This window comes from Panthera tigris, chromosome C1, assembly GCF_018350195.1.
Source record: "Panthera tigris isolate Pti1 chromosome C1, P.tigris_Pti1_mat1.1, whole genome shotgun sequence".
Lineage (NCBI taxonomy): Eukaryota > Metazoa > Chordata > Mammalia > Carnivora > Felidae > Panthera > Panthera tigris.
Window position 1 is genome coordinate 71,759,215 of NC_056667.1, and position 21,446 is coordinate 71,780,660.

The window sequence follows — 21,446 nt, forward strand, 5'->3', positions numbered from 1 at the left end:
TTTTAATGTTTACTTATTTTTGAGAGAGGGAGAGAGGACAGGGGAAGGGCAGAGAGAGAGAGAGAGAGGGAGACACAGAATCTGAAGCAGGTTCCAGGCTCTGAGCTGTCAGCACAGAGCCCGAAATCACAAACCATGAGATCATGACCTAAGTTGAAGTCAGACGCTTAACCAAATGAGCCAGCCAGGTGCCCTTATATCTGGTCCAAGTTTATGGTAGATGTGCCTCACTGAATATTAGAGTATAGCCTGAAAGTTTTTGATATTATCATGATGGGATCATGGAGAACTCCATACTCATTGATAGTTTCAGATGCTTTGATGAAGAAAAGTTTCAGCTCTGGTCAAAGTTGTTAAAGTAGAAATAGTTGGCAACTTATGTGTGATAATCACTCTGTTATTGCTCTTATTATCAATATTTTGCAGATGAGGATACTATATAATTTAAGGGTTATTCATAAATGCCTTTAAAGTACTGAAAATGTGACTCAGACAACTAAAAAGAGCAAAAATAATAATCCTAAAAATGTCTTACCTTTCATACTACCAAAAATTTCCACACCAATTCTCCTATTTAAGTTTGAAACTAAATAGGAGAGGAGAAAATTAAGGCACAGAATAGGTTCATGCCTAACCAAATATCAGATTAACCAGAAGTTCTAAATATGATTATTTACCCAAAGAACCCATGAGAACCACCTATCATTTAAGTGGATATAAAGTTAAAACATAAAAGTAAGTAGATTTCTTATATAGCACCAATAAAAAGATATAATGGAAAAAAGATTGCATCATAAATCATAAAGTCCATAAGAAACCAACAATAAATCTAACAGGATAGAGGTAAGAACAGAATAAAGGAAATAACAAAACTTTATTAAAGGACATATAAGATGATGTAAGTAAATAGAAAGACATATACTGCTTCTCTACTGAAAGATTCAATGTTAAAGGAACATGAAGAGCTGATTTTAAAGTTCACATGGAAGAGAGAATTAAAGTAAGAGCTGAACTTTTCAGAAAAATGAATTATGGAATACTTGCTCTTCTCAAAAGTACTATAATAATATAACAATTAAATAGTGTGGTACTGAACCCAAAAATAGGCTAACAGATTGACAGAAGAAAACAGAGAGAATGAAAACAGGTCAATAAATATTTGAGAGTTTAATTTAGTGGGATACAGAGTGACTATTTATTAAATGATTTTGAAACAACTGAAAATCTACTTGGAAAAAAGAAAATCAAGTTCTTTACAACTTATTTCACAGCAAAATAATAAACTTCATATGAGTTAGGAATAAAAATAAAGCTATAAAAGAATTAGAAGAAGGATATGGAAGAGTATTTTTATATACTTTAGGTAGGGAAGGCATTTCTAATGAAGAAATAAAACCTGTAAAGTAAAGGAGTGACAAATTTGAGTATATAATAATTAAAATCTCCAGCAAAAAGATATCAAACAAACAACACTAAATGTTAAATGACAGAAAGAGAAATTGTATTTATAATACATTTTGTAACAAATTTAACAAAAATATATTATCTAAGGGACGCCTGGGTGGCTCAGTCAGTTAAGTGTCTGACTTGGGCTCAGGTCATGATCTCAACTACTTGTGAGTTCAAGCCCTGCATTGGGCTCTGTGCTGACAGCGTGGAGCCTGGAGCCTGCTTTGGATTCTGTGTCTCCCTCTTTCTCTGCCCCTCCCCCATCATGCTCTGTCTCTCTCTGTCTGTCTCTCTCTCCAAACTAAATAAACATCATATATATATATATATATATATATATATATATATATATATAATCTAAAATATATAAGGAGTTACTACAGTTTAATAAGAAAAAGACAGCAATCTAATGTAAATAATGTAAAGTGAATATGTAAAGGCAATTTCCAGGAAAAAAAATCACTTAATTGTAATCGGGGAGATATAAACAGAAAGAAAATGAGACACATGTTCTCATTTATCAGATTGTCAGACATCAAAAGGGTTAACATGAAGTATTGGTGGTGGGAGTGTATATTGGATGAAACCTTTTGGGGAGGCAGTTGGAGAACATGTGTCAATATTTTTAAAGTGAATATTCTCTTTAGACAAAATCCAAAGTAGGAACCTACTTTGAAGGCAACACTCTGGATTAGTTTCCATGTTTGTTAAAAATTAATCATATTAAATAAAGTTTGTAAATACAAGCCCAAATCAGAAAAATATTAGTAATTTAAATCAAAGGAAGAAAGACCTGAAGTGGTAAGACGAGTATGTCAAATGAGCCTGAGATAAACTTTCCTCAGACAACTGATGAATTATACAATGCTCTCAAGAAGGCTTTGGTGAAAAGTCTAGCATTTGTGACATTTAATGGAGACTAGGAAATACACATGCATTTTGTAGATAAGCTTATGAAATAGTGAAAACACTAAGTTTAATAATTCAAATACTCTGCATCTCTCATGCTGTGACTTTCTAAACAGGTCCAAATATATTAGCAATAAAATTTTGCTATTATAGGTTCAGAAGTATTTATGCTACCCTTGTTTCCAACATTATATAAAGTTCATGCAAAAGATTAAATATTATTAGATGTTACAGATATTGATCAGAGCTGGTTTAAAAAAAAAATCTCCATGAGGATGTAGAGTCCAAGCTTATAAAGAAAAATCATTTTTAAGTAAATCTAATTTTCAAAAGCAATATGCCAATCCTGACAGCATAGTTTCATACAGATATTAAATTCTTATTTTAAGTGCAAGTCATATAAACTTTCCCACTTAGGTTAAGAGTTATAATCTGAGTTTTTAAAACTTCATTTCACATTTTATTTCCATTTTGAGTTTTTTCCCCTTTCCCTTTTTCATGTCCAGAAACCACTAAGCCATTTAAGTACTGTGGAATGCTTACAGTTCTCCACAGCTCATGGAGGTAGATTATTTTCAATGGAACTATTGCTTTCTCTGTAAAATTAATCAAGGGATGAAACTTTAAGGACATGGATACATTTCTTTTCCATCCACAGTGAACTCAGGTCTGGAAATAAATCAAATACTAACCACAGCACCTCTCGTTCCTCTGGCACCCTTAGGACCACTTTCCCCAATTTGTCCGGGAGCACCTCTGCTTCCAATTTCTCCGGTGGGCCCTATTTGTCCTTTTTCACCCTGTGGATGTCGTTAGTAAGAGAGAAAAGTGGGAAAAAACAAATTTTTACCTAGATGAATTAACTATATCATATACCTGAATGACACTGGAGGATAGTCTGTAAGCAAAATTCTGTAAATAGTAACTTGGGTTTACCTAGCTGGTGGTAGAGACTGCCACTGACAATAATAACATACCATCACCACCTAGGTTATCTGAAAGATATAACTGAAAGTAATTTAGGAGAAAGAACATTAAAAAAATATAATTTTGGCCAAACAAGCAGGGGAGATCTGGTGTTCACGTTGAATTACCAATAACCAATTTTTTTATTTTGAATTTGTTAGGTATATATGTATGTATGTATGTATGCATGTATTTCTTGTTATCATGAGAAAACATAGACTGTATAAGAAACCTGCTTCTATACACAATTTCAATCCCACAAAGATCTATTTAGTGTATACAGTTTCCAGTGTATGTTTCTGTATATTCAGTGGCTTGGAGTCTGCCTTTAAAAATCCATAACATATTTGTATCATTTAACATCCTTCTGAAAACTAGTTATCTTCTGTTTTCTGTCAAGCTGACTGATCATTCTCTACCACCAAAATATGGCTGCTTTTAAACAACTTTAAGTGCTATAATTCATTTTCTGAAAGTGGGAACCAATCTGTTCTGCTGTAGACAATAAAGTAGATACAAAGAAAAACTAGACTGTGATCATAGTCAGGAAGGAAGTTTTTGGTATTCATAATAATTCCCAGGGATGCAGGCTACTGTAAAGAATTATACTGTCCCACTTCTAATGTTGATTTTAGATATAACATCAAATATGATGAAAAGAGACTTCAGTATTGGGGTTATTTTCATGGGTAAGAATGGCTACTAAAATTCACCTCATTCATTTTTCCTTACTTCTTATTCTAACTAATCCTGTCTCTACATTATGACAAAGATAGGCTGGGTGTATGTTAGTAAAAATGATAAAATTAGACTTTGGGAACTAGATATGGTGTGATTTGAAGCTAATTATAGTCATATATTCAGAACTGTTGTATTTGAATAAGAAAATCATACTTGAACAAATTATTGGCCCCATACAGAGATTAATTTTTCATTATAATGTTCCAGAACTTTATACATTTTCATTTTAGTAAGATATAAAAGAAACATATAAACCATATTCTGGATGTGTGTTTCTAAGTCAATATATGGGAAAGATAAAATAATTAACCTTTTCAATTTAGATAAACATAGTACTAATAAACCCAGAAACAATCTCAATCATAATCTTTTCCCCTAAACGTTTTACTAAAGTTGTTACTAATACACAAATGGTGTAGTATTTTCCTTTTCTCTCTTTTCCTGCCCAAAGTCTACTGAAGAATTTTTGGCAAACAGGAGAAGAAAAGGCAAATATCTTCACAGAAACTACAGAGTGGGACAGTTGCCTTCAAATAATCAAGGCGATAAATACTCCTAAGTAGAGTTAAATATTAATTTATATAAATGTGCCTTTTAAAACCAAATTTATATTTCTTTATTACCATATATCTCATGCAAATAAAAATATCACAGCATTCTATGGAGCTCGCAGCACATCAGAAGCAAGGAAGCCTTAAAAAGATGTAAAAAAAAAATTACCTTTTTGCCTGGGCGACCTCTTTGCCCTGGAATTCCCACAATTCCTTCAGATCCCTGAATGTCCAATATAAAAAAGAAAATAAATTGTTAAAGAAAGGACTAGATGGCATATTTAAATACTTACATCACATAATCACTGAATTGAACATTATGTAAAAATGAGGGTTACTTTTCAACAATATTGTGTTTGCATAATTATCTAAAAATAGGTCATGATGATTTAGCGGTCTGTTACTAATGAGTAAAATTTACATATACAAACTGGTCAAGATAGACAAAATTAAACTGTTCTTTATTATAGGAAGAAAATTATCTGGTTTCATCACCATTTTAATTAGTGAGACTGTAATTAAACTAAACCCAATGCATCCATTTTAATTTTAGCAGTTCTATGAGCTACTACTGTGGGTTCAACATCTTGTTGAATGTATAGGATTATAAAATATATATATAAAACATGGTGAAGAAGAATCTCAAGATCTTATTGGAGTAGTAGATTAAGGAGGTTTTCTTTGGTCTGTGGAAAAAAGGAGAGAGGGAAATAGATGGAGAAAAAAGAAGTAGTCATATTCAACTTTAAAACAGTATTTTCATTTTAATCTGTATTTTATTCAGACAAAGTAGACTGAAAGTTTTCAATACATACTTTTTTTTGTGTGTAAAATTGGCTAAAATATTTTAGATGTCATGTGAATTTGCAGGTCAACAGTAATTAGGCTTAAACGAGATCCACAGTAAGCCAGGGTGCAAGTTCTGAAACGGCCAACAATTAATCACAGCACTCCTTGCATTAGTTTGGAAATGAAAATGGAAACCTCAAATTTGTGTCCCAAAGCTTGGCAAACTGCAAAAATGATGTAGACAAGAAATAAATTGTGGTTTACCACTGTGCTATGGAGGCTCTTGATAAATATTTGTTGAACGAATAAACAGATACCTAAGGAAGTGACTCATGCCCTATGCTCCTCAGTAAATGCTCTTCTAGCCTCAGAAAGTCACTGAATTTAGAAGCCAAAATGGTTAAGTTCTATTGCTGTAGTTCTAGCTGCATCCAGAGGTCAAAATGATAGTTGCACTAACCTGAGATTTCTTTGTGGTTAATATGGACTTTTAAAAAGAGGCAGATTAACTTTCATTAGAGGGTAATGGTGTGAGCTTTTAAAAGTCAGACTGCTAGTTTCATAGTCTGGCTCTGTCACCTCACAGCAATATGACCACAGGTAGATTGTTTAACTTCTAAAGGCCTCAGTTTCCTGTTCTATAAAAGAAGTACAACAATGCCTCTTCAAAGAGTTATTAAGATTAAATGAGATAGTGCATGTAAAGCTAAAACGAACCGGACTTTAAACTGAAGAATTTAGCTCAGTGTTAGTTCTCACTAACGTCTGCTGCCTTTTTCAAGTGTATTATATAACATTTGAATGTATATAAAAAGATATTAGAAGGTACAATAAATACCCACGCACCCACCATCCACTGTAAGAAAGAGAAGATACATATGTAATTGAAGTCCCATATGCACACATACCTTTCCAAACACATTACCCTCTCCCCTCACTCCGGTGCAACCATTTTCCTCAATTTATCATTCCCAAGCATTTCTTTATACCGTTACTCCATTTGTATGTATCTCCAAGCAGTATGTGGTAATGTTGCATCTTTTCAAACTTTAAATAAGCATACTTAATGCATTCTTTGGAAACTTTTTTAACACACATTTTGCTTTTGAAATTAATCAGTGTCTTTAATCTACTCACTTTCTGTTTTTCATCCTACGGGATTCTATTTTCTTATCAAACCAGAGCTGATTTAACCACTTTCTTACTGATGAATTTTTGGTGTTTTTTTTTTTTTTGTTTTTTTTTTTTGTCCTGTTACAGATAATGCTTGTGAACTCATCTATGTGCCATGTTAAAGGTGGTTGTTTTGTTTTTGTTTTTATGGAATAGTCCCGGAAGTTAAACTGCTGGGTTGTAGAATATGTACATCTTTAGGTATACAAGAGAATGTAAAATTATTCTCCAAAGTAGTTTTGTCAATTTCCATTCCCATGTTTCAGAGTCCAATTACTTCAAATCTTCTGTAAAGCTTGGTACTATCAGACTTCAAATATGTCCATTTCATTGTGGTAAATGATATTTTATTTGTGTTTTCAATTTGCATATTTCTGATTATTAAGGAGGAATGATTATCTATTCACACCGTTATTTCACATCTATATGTGATTCTGTTCAATATTCCCCTGAGCTGGACTTACTGAGTTATCCATAAAAGTTTTTACATATATTCCTGATACCTGTATTTTGCTCATTCTATATAACACAGATCTCTTCTCAGCCTGCAGCATATTTTTTCACTTTGTTTAATATAACTTCTGATTAACATAAGTTTGTGATTTTAACATGGTCATATTCATCAGTATTTTCTTCTTGTCTTACTTCTTTTCAGTGTTTAGGAGATCCTGATTGCTTCCCCTCCCTCCATGAGGTCATAAAATGTTCTTGTAAATGTTCTCATGTTTAACATTTTGATTTTCACAATTAGGCCTTTAATTGGAATTTCATTCTTTTGCATGCGTGTGTGCACTGGTTTGAAGGAGTGGTTTTATTTTATTTTGTTTTCCATTTGGATAACCAATTGGGCCAGTACCATTTATTGAATATTTCATCCTTTCCTTAATGATTTGCAATCTGTGATCAGTGTATCAAACTTCATGTTTCAAAATATACTAAGCTCTGAGTCAAGGTTACCTTCTATTTCCATTGGTCTCTTTGTCTTCTGTGAATGAACATGACACTGATTAAATTACTCTAGCTTCAATCATAAGTTACGGTATCAGGTAGGGCAAGTTCTCCCTTCCACACACCACTCTGCCCCAACCCTTGTAATTTGTTCTTGAAAATTGTTTTGATATTGGTCCTTTGTTCTTTCATATGAATTTTAAAATCACTTTTCATTAATCAGGTCCTATAAAAAAAGTCTTATAGGGATTTTGACTAAAATTGTATTGAATTTATAGACTAATTTAGGGGACAATTGATAATTTTTTGATATTGAGTCCTCCTATCCATGAATATAAAATATCTCTCCATTTATTTAGGTCTTTGTTAATAAACATATTTTTTTTGACAAAAATCTGCAAATATTTTGTTAGATTTATTTCTAGTTGTTTAATTTTGTTGATGATTATATTATAAATAGGGGTTTTTTTTGTTTATTTATTTATTGAGAGAGAGGGAGAGAGCAAGCAGGGGAGGGGCAGAGAGAAAGGGAGAGAGAATCCCAAACAGGCTCCATGCTGTCAGTGCAGAGCCCAATACAGGGCTCAATCCCATGAACTGTGAGATCATGACATGAGCTGAAATTAAGAATCGGATGCTCAACCTACTGAGCCACTCAGGCACCCCCAGTAAATATTATTTAACGTTTTCTAAACTGCTTGTGGCTGGTGAAGAAGAATGGAATCTATTTTTGTATATTCTTATATTTAGCATCTTGCTAAAATCTCCTTAATTCTAATAATTTGTCTGTAGATTATTTCTCTTGTACCGTACTGGCTGGGTTTCTGAGTAAATGTTGAATAGAAATGGTGAATAGTGGTGATCTTTGCTCATTCTTTGAAGTTTCACCATTAAGTATGATAGTCAACGTGGATATTATATTTTACTAAATGCTTTTTGTTTCATTTATTGAGATCATATTTTTAATTCTTTAATTTGTAAATATGTGACTTAAATGTATAGTTTTAAAAAATGTGAGGCCTTTGTTGCAATACTTGTACAAGAGGGAATTCACTGACCTCTTATATCAGCACCTCACAATGAGGTGCAATGAATCCAACTATTCAGGTGTCGGCCAACACTACTGCACGGCAATGTTACCTGCCAACCACCATGCAGTTTAGACATTGCTGTAAGTGTTTATATATTTAAATACCAACAAAAACTTGCGGAGAATGTAAAAATAAAAGTGATAAGCCTCTCACAAACGTGTATAATTGAGAAATTTGTCATTAGTCTGCAAGAGGACTTACACATTCTTCAAACTTCCATTTTCGCCTCAGTGTCAAGTGAATGACCTTGCTTTATACTGCACTGAGACAGAGTAGCAATCAAACAAGAGCCACCTCCTCTTTCCCACACCCGATCTACCGACATACCTCCTTATGCACACACGTATTCCGCCTCCCTTCTCTTACAAAGGAAGAAGTTTCCCTGTTGCTTGTCTGAAGCCAGTGCCTCACTTGTATCTAAAGCCCATGTTCCCTTCATGGCCTTCTCTTAACAATTGCACTATCAATTTTTTCCTCTTGACTACATCATTTCCGACAGCAATTAAATAAGCTAGATAGGACTCATTAAAAAACAAAAACAAAACCCTTCCTTGACCTCGTGTCCCTCCCTCCCTTCCTTTCTATTCACTCATTCAATGTCTCATGTACTTTTCTAGTTCAATCTTTACTTCCCCATGACAGCAGAACTTTTTGAAAGATCTGTTTATGCTCATTGTCACTATTTTCTTACTTCTCATTCCCTCTTCATTTGGGCTTTTGTTCTTACCACAGCTCTGAAATTGCTTCCCTTTCAGGTCACCATGTAACCTTCATATAGCTAAATCCAATAATCCAATGGCTCATTTTATCTCAACCTTTTTTCATTCTTGAAAAATTTTAAGGTTTTGTTAATATGGCAGCATGCTTCCTGAATTTTTGGCTTCCTTATATAACACCTCCTTATATTCTTTTTTTTTTTTTAATTTTTTTTTTAACGTTTTATTTATTTTTGAGACAGAGAGAGACAGAGCATGAACGGGGGAGGGGCAGAGACAGAGGGAGACACAGAATCGGAAGCAGGCTCCAGGCTCTGAGCCATCAGCCCACAGCCCGACGCGGGGCTCGAACTCACAGACTGCGAGATCGTGACCTGAGCTGAAGTCGGACGCTTAATCGACTGAGCCACCCAGGAGCCCCACACCTCCTTATATTCTAATGATTCGTAAAATTATGTCACCTGTCCTGACTGTATCATTGACCTTCTGGTTATCCTACCTACTGACATCTTTTTGAATTTCTAATAGGGATTTCAAACTTTATGTGCCCCAAACTGAACGCTTGAATTATCCCCTCAAATCCCTAAATCTTGTCTCTTCCCTGTCTTCTCCAACTCTGCTATAATGTGGCAGTATTTTGAAAATTATCAAAATTGCTTTTCAATTTTGCCTTTTTGAATATATGGACTTTACCCTATTCATAGCTTGAGGGGGTCATATGTCCAAGGGTTATATGTATTAAGAAAATTTTTCTGTTTTCTTTGTTTCCAACTTTAATAATTCACAAGTTGACCTTGGAGCACCCAGCATACAGAGCTGTCCTATATTATAGAGAAGACGCATTTTCCATCTACTGCAAATAGAACTCTAAGGCTTTTTACTAGGTGATAAAAGGATGAGAATATGACATAGGAGAAATAGAGAGAAAGCCAGGTTGTTGTTGTTTTTCTTTTGGCTCCAGGAGAATACAGGAGCGCAAAAAGGGAGGGAGAGACCTAGATGTTCAGATTTTCCTCTTTCTGAGTTTCGGCAAAGTGAGACTCTTGTTCCCCAATACCTCTTCAGGATGCAGGAAAGGTACCTTCTCTCTTGATAGCACTTGGTTTATGGCCATATCACTTTGGATGCTTAGGAAAATCAAAATGACAAACATTTGTTAAATTTTCCTAACCTACTCCTTGATTCCTATATGATGTAGATGGCAACTTAGAAATACCTGGGGAGCTTGTGTATGTGTGTGGTGGGGGAGTGGTCATTACTCTAGAAAGACATGGCTCTGTCATAATGGCTGATGAGCAGACTTCCTGGGCTAGAGCTGAATGAGAATCCAGAAGACTTGAGAGGGATCTGCAGATTAGTGGAAGCTGATTAGAGGGAACCTCTCCCAGAAAGGAAATGAAAATTACTAGCTGCAGACATCATCATCAGAGGCCAGCAGGGTAGGCAGTAAGCAAACTGACAAGGGACATTACTAGGTCCCTATCTTAAACACCTGCACCTAGATCCAAAGCCTCCACATCCTTACCATCACCAGACACTCAGACTCTCTAATGGAAAGGAGCAAAAGAGGGAGGTCAAGAGCTGATAAATTTGAGAAGCAACATTGTAAGAGTCTGAGCATTACCTACAGAGACTACTAATTTATAGGAACAAATTGTTTAAGCTTTCAACTGAGTTGGGTTTAAAATTTTCTTTTGCCCCCAAGCCTCCAACCATTCCTCACTAATCAGTAAGTTAGAGCTTGTGAGGAAAACCAAATAAACCAAAAATAATGAAATCGCATATATCCACATATGTAAATACCAATTTGTAGGTCTGTAATATATTTAATGATATGATCACCAGTTCAGTTGCTCCAGCTAAAAACCAGGATTTATTCTTCATTATTTTTTCCCTCTTTCTCAACATCCAAACAATGAGTGATTACAGTCAGCTGTATCTCCAAAATATGTCTTAAATGGGATCACTATCCCCTATCTCTATTGCCCCTAACATTCCCAACCATACTACTTTTCGTCTACACTACTGCCATGGCCTTCTAAGTCCACTTTTACCCTCATAGTCTATTTCTTCAAAATTCCCCAAATGATCACTAAATTAACATTTAGTGAAATTAACAATTCAAGCCCCTTGACCTGTTTAAAACCTTCCAAATGGCTGCTCATTGAAATCAGAATCATCTCCAAATCTCTTATTATGGTCTGTAGTCCTCTATATGATCTGGCTGCTTTTATTTCTCTGATGTTATGTTTTCAAGTTACTCACTACATTCCAATTACTTGGCCATTCCCTACCCCCCCCCCCCACGCCCACCCCATCTGGCCCCTTTCTAATAGTGCATCTAATAAATGCCCTTTCTGCCTTAGAGCATTTGCATTTAAATGTCCCCTCTACCTAGAAAGCTTTTACTTAGATATTTACATGACTGGCTGCCTCTTATCCTTAGACATCTGGTTCAATGTAACCCTAGGTAGTCCTTCTGTGACCACCCCAATTTAAAGTGGTCTATTACCTAGTCACTCTTTATCTCATTACCATGTTTTCTTTTCCTCACAGCACTTATCACTCTCAGAAATTACCATTCTTGTTCACGTTTCCTTCCCACACCGCAGTGTTAAGTTCCAGGACAGCAGGGACCTTGTCTGTTTTGTTTATTGCTGTAACATTAGTACCCAGAACTGTGCCTGGCATATAACTGATGATTAATAAATATTTAATAAACAAATGAATAATAGAATGCATGCCCCAAATTGAAAATATTTAGCCTTAATCAGTAACCTAGACTACTTGGTATTCATTTGTAAAGAAATAACATCTTAAAAAACATGTACTAAAGTTGGTAGTAAAGCCAAAGTTTATGAACAAAAGGTGAAGAGTAGTGAGACATTTTTATACTACCTTTTTGTTTCTAAGAAATGTACCATATGGATCTACTAGGAACATTTTGCACAGTAAACCTTTGTACATTTGAAGAACACATTATATGTGAAAAAGGGGATTGCTATTGCATTTTCTTTTGTCATTATAATCGGAAAGATTTCTCCTGGTTCTTTTGTCCACATCTTTTTTCTCTTCAAAGACAGGTTGCTTCTTCTTTTTGTGGGGTGGAGGGGCGGACATGGATTGGGGGGGGATGTGGGATGGGGTTGGAACTTCCACTGATATTAGGCTGGTTTATTTTCGTGCTTGTTCTAAAAATGCATAAGAAATATCTTGCTGCAAAACATTTGCTTTTAAAAGGCAACCCTACTGCAACTCATTTGTGTACTTAGAGGCTTGCAAGGCAGACTGGAAAAATAGCAACATTTTCTAAATGAGCATGTTTTAGTAAACTTCTTCAATAAATCCTAACATAAGAATGCTTTTATATACTGACAGAGAATAGTTGGCTTTATGCTGAGCCTACTCATTAAGTAGAAGGAGTTGAGATTCCAGCCTATTACTTTAAATATGTGAGAGTAGCTGTATTGTCTTGAAAGTAACACATCACATCTATTTAAAAAATTTTTTAATGTTTATTTAGTTTTGAAGGAGAGAGACAGAGCATGAGCAGGAAGAGGGGCAGAGAGAGAAGGAGACACAGAATCTGAAGCAGGATCCAGGCTCTGAGCTGTCAGCACACAGCCCATAGGTGGGACTTGAACTCACGAACCACAAGATCAGGATCTGAGCCAAAGTCAGACACTTAACCGACTGAGCCACCCAGGCACCCCACATCACATCTATTTTTTAAACAACTTTGAGATACAAGTCATATACCATATATGAATCTGTTTAAAGTATACAATTCAATGAGTTGTGCAACCATCACCACAATCAATTTTAGAACATTTTCATTGCTCCCAAAAGAAACCCTGTATCCACAAGCAGTCACTTCCCATTTCCTCCCAATCACCATCCCTAGTAGCCATAGGCAATCACTAATCTACTTTCTGTCTGTCTAGATATGCCTTATTTGGGACATGTCATATATCATGTGGTCTTTTTTGACTGGCTGCTTTCACTTAGCATAATGTTCTCTTTTCTTTTCTCTTTAAATGTTTATTTATTTTGAGAGAGGACAAGTATAAGCAGGGGAGGGGCAGAGAGAGAGGAAGAGAGAGAATCCCAAGCAGGCTCCATACTGTTAGCATGGACCCCGATGTAGGGCTTAATTTCATGAACTGTGAGATCGTGACCTCAGCTGAAATCAAGTCTGACACCTAACAGACTGAGCTACCCAGGCACCCCTAAGCATAATGTTTTCAAGGTCCATCAGTGTTGTAGCATGTATGAGTACATCATTTCTTTTCATTGCCAAGTAATAATCCATTGCATAGATATACTACATTTATTAATATACATTTACAAATCATCAGTTGAATGATCATTTATGTTATTTTGGCTATCATTAAAATGCTTCTATAAATATTCAGGTACAAAATTCAAATTTTGTTTGAACTCTGCTTTCAATTCTATTGGGTATATACCTAGGAATAGAATTGGTGGATCATATAGGAACTCCATGTTTATCATTTTGAGAAAATGCCAAATTGATTTACAAAGTGGCTGTACCATTTTATATCCCATCAGCAATGTATATTTACATCTTCAGCAACATTTGATATTTTCTGGGTTTTTTTATTTTTAATTTTTTTTTATTAAAACCATCCTAGTCAAGTGAAGTGGCATCTCGTTGTGGTTTTATTTGAATTTTCCTAATGGCTAATAATGTTGATCATCTTTTCAATTGCTTATTGGCTAACTATATATCTTCTTTGGAGAAACATCTGTTTAAATGTTTCACTCAATTTTTAAATTGGCTTACCTTTTTACTACTGAGTTGGAAGAGTTCTTTGCATATTTTGGATACAGTCCTTTATCATATATGATTTGCAAATATTTTCTCCCTTTTCATGGGTGTCTTTTCACTGCCCTAATGGTGTTTTTTGAAGCACAAAATTATTTTCTTTCTCTCTTTTCTTCTTTCTTTCCTTCCTTCCTTCCTTCCTTCCTTCCTTCCTTCCTTCCTTCCTCTCCTCCATCCCTCCTTTTTTCTTTCCTTTTTTTTTTTGTAGGTAGGGTTTACATCCAGTATGGGGAGCCCAACATGGGCCTGAACTTACAACCTTGAGATCAAGAGCTGAGCTGAAATCAAGAATTGAATGCTCAACCAACTGAGCCAGCCAGCACAAAACTTTTAATTTTAATGAAGTCCAGTTTATTTTTTCTTTTGTCACTTATACTTTTGGTGCTACCTAAGAAAACTTTGCATAAATCAAGGTTATGAAGATTTACTGGTATGTTTTCTTCTAAGACATTTATAGTTTTAGCTCTTAAATTTTGGTCTATGATCCATTTTGAGTTAATTTTTGTGTGTAGGATAAGGGTCCAACTTTATTCTTTTGCATGCAGGTATCTACTTGTTTTAACACCATTTGTTGGAAAGATCATTATTTTTCCCTTTGACTTTTCTTAGCACATAACATGTTCTTGTAATTCAAATTTATCTTGTTCTATTTTTGTCCCCTGGGATTTATTTTATTCATTGAGACAGCCAATAATGTTAATATAGTAAACAAAGTTTGGGAGTTATAGAGTGATTCCTATCACAGGTTATGTTCCTCTTCTGTCTGAAACCTTTCAATGCCTTTTTACTACACTTTGCATAAAAAAACCAAACTTTGTACCATGATTTAAATAATCCTTCATGATCTGCTTCCTATTTATTTCTTCAAGCTCATCTCAAAAAACTTTTCACTATTCTCTATGCTATAGCTATAATTAGCTTCCCTTTAGTTTTCCAAATACATCTAGACCATTCCCACTTCCAGATATTGGCCCTTACTACTCTGTCTGCCTTGAGTGATCTCTCAAAGTTCTTGGCATGACTGGTTCTTTTTCATTCTTCAGATCTCAACTGAATCCTCCCCTGTCCAGAGAATCCTTCCCTCAATGCCCTATTGGAAATAGGCTTCTATTCTCTTAACCAGCTATTATTTTTCATCACCCTATTTGTTTCCATCATTGCATTTATTGCTATCTGCAATGATCTAGTCTATTGTCAGTGTTCACAATATCATAAAATCTGAGACCAGGAATCTTGCTAATCTTGTTCCCCCTTGGTATTTCCATTGCTTAGCAGAGTTCTTGATTCATAGAAGGTACTCAAAACTTTCCTTGAATTAATGAATGGACAAATACATTTTATAGAGTCACAGTCTATGAAGCTAATAAAATTTTGGAGCATCTAAGTTAATGCTTTTTTTTTTTTAAAGCTATAGAACCTTTTCTTCCAAAGAAAGCCTATACAGAATCTCATGTTAGATATACATACAAAGATTTTTTTCTGACTCACATAGTAATAGAAGAAACACTCTTGCCCATTCAGCATCCCTCCCTGACACAGTCATCTTGGGATGCTCTGCCCAGCTCCAACCCCTTTATCATGTATAATGTGTAAACTGAGAAACCAAAGAAGGACTCACCCAACAATGTACAGCTCTTTAGTGGTAGAGTAGGGACAGTGGTAGAGCAATTCTTGCATAATGGTCAGTGCAGAGGTCTTTCTATTTCTGTGTTGCTTTATGACACAACAGTTCAGAACAAACAAGCCTAAGACCAGAGTCATAAAAATCATTCAGAAGATAAAGATTTAAATAAGTCCTTTACTCCTTAATGCCACTGACCTCAAATTTCCAACCTTATTATTTTTTAGGGTTTCCAAGGAAATTATCTCAGAAATAAGATTCATGTATACCTTATTATTCTTTTCTAACTAATGATAAGTCCTTTCATCTTTCTGACTTTGCTTTGTAAGATCCTATTAAAAACGCTTCTTAGCTTTATTTTGCTTCATCTTTTCTCAAGATATTCCCCTATTCCTAATTATCATACCACTCTATCTATACAGGTGGGAAAAAAATCACACTTCAAGAAATCCAACCAAGTTTTGTCCTAACAGATAAAATAAGACAATTTCATTTTTACATATTCAACTTTTAACTTCCATAGCTTCACATCTGTTTAGATGTTAGATAGTACAGTGATAGATTTTTAAGGAAATGGATGACAGACCGTAACTCAGGCAGATGTTTCTTCTCAGATGCTTCCAAATTCTTCTCTCATACAGAGTTATGCATTTAGGCAACTGAATACTTTAGCATAGAATTCAAGCATAAAATACACATTTTAAAATTATGCTCAAAGTAGTCTAAATCTTAGATTTAGGAATTTGTAACTGATGCTTCCCCTGCCTTATTTTTCAACCTAGTTCTCATTTTCCAGTCTTCTAGAGAGAAGAACATTTCTTTTCTTGAAAAATAAATTGTATTTCTTTTTTTCTCACTGTCTTGTTTATTTTTAAAGAATAGGTAGCATCTTTGTGACATTGCCTAAGGAAGAATGTTTTTAAAGTGAAAAATAAATCCAACATCAGGCTGTCTGATTAAGCAATAGTTCCTTGGATCATAAAATTCTTTTGAAAAAAATGTGCCATGGTATTTTTATTGGGTTTATGAGCTGAAAGACATTTAAAATTCCAAAGAGAACAACAAAAAGAATAAAAAAGAAACACACATGTGTTGTTACTAAAAAAGGCACCAAAGATGTGTACAAGGCAAGATTATTCCTGGGAAAAATTATGAAGCAGATGAAATCTGTGTTTATCATTTTTCTATGTCTTGTTTTGAGCCTCTTTTTTCATCTCTGTTCTGCCCATCACCAGCTGTCAGGCTGCATCATCCCCATCTGGGGTTCCTGTCTGTTATCCTATGGCATGGCTAGACCTTTTATTTAGTTCTGTGTTCTTCCCACCAACACTTAGGATTCTGCTTGGGAAGTAAGCTAGGTGATTAAAAAAATCCATGCTAAAGTATTATTAATTGTTAATGACTTTCTTACATAAAAATAATTTGGTAAGAATTCTCAGAAAGATAATTACACTTTTTCAGCATTTGTTACATGGCTTCTCTGTGAGTCCAGCCCTGATGAGTCCTCTACAAAAGATGAAAATGTCAATAACCCCCCAAAAAGACAAAACATAAGCCCAAGGCTGGTCACCTCATGGAGTAGTGTGGCTTAGAGGCATAGAAGTCAGACAATAAAGGAGCTAGAGTCAGCTCTGCCATCTGCAATTATACTTATCTTTCTCTGAGTCTATATTTTTCAGTTGTAAAGTGGGGAAAATAAAGCACTATTGGATTATTGGAAGGATTCTGTGAGAAAATGTAAGTGAAATTCTATTGTTCAGTGCCTGGACCAATAGTTTGAAGATAATATTGGGGGGTGATTCCCCAGTGCTTTATATTTGCTGCAGTGAAGCACCTATCATAGTTTTCCGGGACTGAGAGAGCAGGACGGAATAGAAATGGACACTTTACCACTTATGTAAAACCAGAGGGAAGAAAGACTCAACTTGCCAATTGCTAAAAAACAGGAGACATTTCTGATTCATCCTCAAACTTCAAATGTCACTTTGAAATACGTTGGTATAATTATCTATTATTTTGGAGAAGAGGTGAGATAGCATTATTTTAATAGATACTAAAGGAATTATAATTATGGGTAAATGATATGAATGGGAAGGTAGCCAGTTTGTGCTTAATTTATGGTATTTGTTGTATTCTTCCAGATAGGGCTTCTTCTTAGTTCTTGGAGATGTAATTGAGATTACTAGGGGCAGGAAATATCTTTAAAAGGCTAAATAAGACCCCTAGGGTATGGCAAAAAGAGAAATCATTTTATGGTAGGGTCATAAGTAATGACTCCCAAGATATGAGAATATCTTCAAAGGCAAGAATACTTAGAAAAGTAAAGAGAGAATAATCTTGGGAGGAGAACACATGTTTAAACATGTGAGATAAAGACGAGGGGACAGTAAAGTAAAAAGACAAAATGTCCAGAGAGGCCTTATCTAGAAGATGTAACAAATATCACAAATTAAGGATTTAAGCAAGAAAAAAAGCTGTTCGCATTATTTATTTACATCTTCTATTGGCTCTGTGGTGAGAGAATCTGTCCAATACATTTAGAATTTCCCTTGAAGTAATACTACAATTTTATATCAGATCCTGATAGTTTAAATTATGCCTGCAAAGGACTTCTTATGGCATTCTAGTGTTAGGACATTCCTCTACCAGAATAATATCAGCTCGATGAATAAAAATCAGAAATAGTCAATCAAACTAAGTTTGAGATAACACAAAATGTTCCCCTTCAAATGCTTTATGACAGAATTTCCATAGCTGAGGTGACATCATCAGGATAGTCTCATAAGTCATTCCTGTATTCAGCCATCCTCAGAAGAAGACCAAGTAGCTAGTATCCATATAAAAGACCCACCATTGTGAAAATCCCAGAACCTGAGGGTGAGGCTGAGGCACTCTCCTAGATCACAGGGATACAGAAGGACCAAGCAGAAAGGTAAGAGTAAAGATTTTACTTTGATTGCATTGTCCTTTCCTCAGACCAGCAGAGTACTGCATCAAGTGGCTCCCTTGGCTTATAGTTTCTCCAGTGAGGAAAAGAAAAATCCAAAATGCACATTTAGCTCCCCCAGTATTGTAGAATGCTTCCAAGGTAGCCCAATAAGGTTTCACCTCATGGGGATCATTGGGAAAGACTGCAGACTTGACTACTAAGGATCAGATAGAGACAGAGAAGAGAGGCAAGGATTACAGCATCCTGCACCAGATCTTGGTGGACTGCATTCTTGATTGCAGTAGCACCTGAGCAGAGATCCCAGTTAGTGATTCTGCACATCTGCAGAGCTGAGTTGGTGGCTCTGTCTGGTCAGAGATCTTGGCTGAAGTGTTCTGCATTATTTGGGTCCCCAGCCAAAGGGTCATACTTGCTGTGGAGCCCATTATATGTCCCTGAGTAGTCAGGGAAGCAAACCTGAAACCTTGCCCAACAGCTAAGCATATACTCCCATCTCACTCAACCAGGATTGCCTGGCCATAGAATTTGGGCATTTGTGGAATCCATACTATAGCCCCACTCAGACAGGCAGCCAAACCAGCAGCCCTGTCAAAATGTTGGGCATGACCAGAGAATCTGAACAGTGGCCCCAGACAGTCTTGAAACTCAGCTTAAAGTACTGCCCAGCTGTAAAGTCCAGCCAACAGCTCTACCCAGCAGCAAAATCTAGTTGATGGCCCTGTCCAGTTACTAAGCACAGCTTGCAACCGTGGATAGGCAAGAAGCCCAGCAAGTGGTCCTGCCCAATCACAAAGCATAGACTTCAGCCCCACCCAACAAAAGAGCTCAAGAGTAATGCCACCCATGAAGCATATAGTCTCCAGCCTCAACCAACACTGAGATTTAGCTGGAGGCCCCACTTGACCAGAAAGCCAGGCAAGTGACCTTAAGCAACACAGAGGCACAGCCAGTGGCCTAGGTAATCATGAAGCGCAGTCTGTGACTCTGCACAAAATTGGGACATAGCCTGTGGGTCTGTCCCACTGTGAAACCATGCTTGTTGTCTCATGAAAATGGAGTGCAGCCAGTAGCACTATCCAGTTAGGATGCACAAGATGAGACCTTGCCTAAATACAGAGTCCAATCAGAGGCATTGCCTTGCCAGGCAATACAGCCTAAGATCTCACCCTATCAGCATCCCTACCCAACTAGGGTGCCTATTCACTGGCCTCACTTGAACATGAAGTTCAAGACAGCAGGCTCACTTAGCTGCAGAGAACAGCCAGTGACAACCCTCCCCCAACTTCAGAACATGGGTAGGGACCTTGCACAACTGGAGACCCCAGTGGCAAGCTGTACCTACCACAAATTCTAGCAGTTAACCAGTCCAGTATCCCAAGCAAAGCAGACTGGTGAAGGACTTTCCCTGCCAAAATGAACCTCTAATGTCTGGAAGAGAGACTACTTACTCAAATGTGCCGGTACCAGTGCAAGGATACAAGGATCATAAAGAATCAAGTAAACATGACAACACCAAAGGAAACTAATAAAACTTCAATAACTGATATGAAAGTAATGGAATTCCATGGACTTTCTGACAAATAATTCAGAGTAATCCTCTTAAAGAAGTACAGTGAACTATAAGAACTATAAGAACACACAAACAGACAAGTAAAATTAGAAAAGCAATGCATGAACAAAATGAGAAATTCAACAAAGAAATAGAAACCATAAAAATAAATAAAATAAAAATCCTAGAGATGAACAATACAATGACTGAACTAAAGAATTCAATAGAGAGCTTCAGCAGTAGACTGAACCAAGCAGTAGCAGTGAACTCAATAAGTTGTTTGAAGTCACCCAGAGGAGTAAAATGAAAAAAGCAAAACAAACAAAAGAACAAAGTAAAGTGAAGAAAGTCTATGGTACTTATGAGATAGCATCAAGTAAAATAATACGTGCGTGCATTGTGATGAGACCAGAAGGAGAAGAAAAAGGACCAGAAAGTCTATTTGAAGATATAATGGCTGAAAATGTCTCAAACGTGGGGAGAGAAATGGATATCCAGGTTCTTGAGGCCTAAAGGATCCCAAATAAGTTGCATCTAAAAAGAATTACTTTGAGACACATCATAATTAAATTATAAAAAGTCAAAGACAAAGAGAATTTGGGGAGCAGCAAGAGAAAATTGACTTGTCACAAAAGAGAGCCTCCATATGACTATAAGTACATCTTTCAGCAGAAACTGCAGGTAGTAAAAAGTCAAATATTTGCTTCAAAATACTGAAAGGAAAAAAAAAGTCAACCAAGAATACTATACCCAGTAAAGCTGTCTTTCAGAAATGAAGATGTGGTAAGGACTGTTCCTCCAAAACAAAAGCTTATGAGTTCATCACCACTAAGACTGTCTTACAAGAAATACTAAAGGGCACTTTTCAAGCTCAAATAAAAAATATAATTAATGTCATAAAAACATGAATGTGTAAAACTCACCAACAGATATAAATATATATACATATTCAAAGCCAGATTCTCTAATATTGTAATGATGGTGCATAAATCACTTATAACTCTAGTTAAAAAGTTCAAAACAAACATATTAAACTAACATAACTAAAATAATTTGTTACTGTATACATAATATAAAAAGATGTCAATTGTAACATTAATGACCTGAAATGTGAAGAGGGGAGAAGAAGTAAAAGTATAAAGTT

General features: G+C 35.6%; 1 protein-coding gene across 1 annotated transcript in view; it reads right to left on the minus strand.

Moving 5' to 3' along the window:
* COL24A1 (collagen type XXIV alpha 1 chain) overlaps window positions 1-21,446 on the minus strand; it is a 398,425-nt gene that overhangs the window by 93,942 nt on the left and 283,037 nt on the right. Inside the window, exons 38-39 of the mRNA XM_015536213.2 lie at window positions 4,786-4,839; window positions 3,051-3,158 (exon numbers count right to left, since the gene is read on the minus strand). Of these exons, the coding sequence (XP_015391699.2) occupies window positions 3,051-3,158; window positions 4,786-4,839 (162 nt within the window). The remainder of the gene's footprint in view (window positions 1-3,050; window positions 3,159-4,785; window positions 4,840-21,446) is intronic.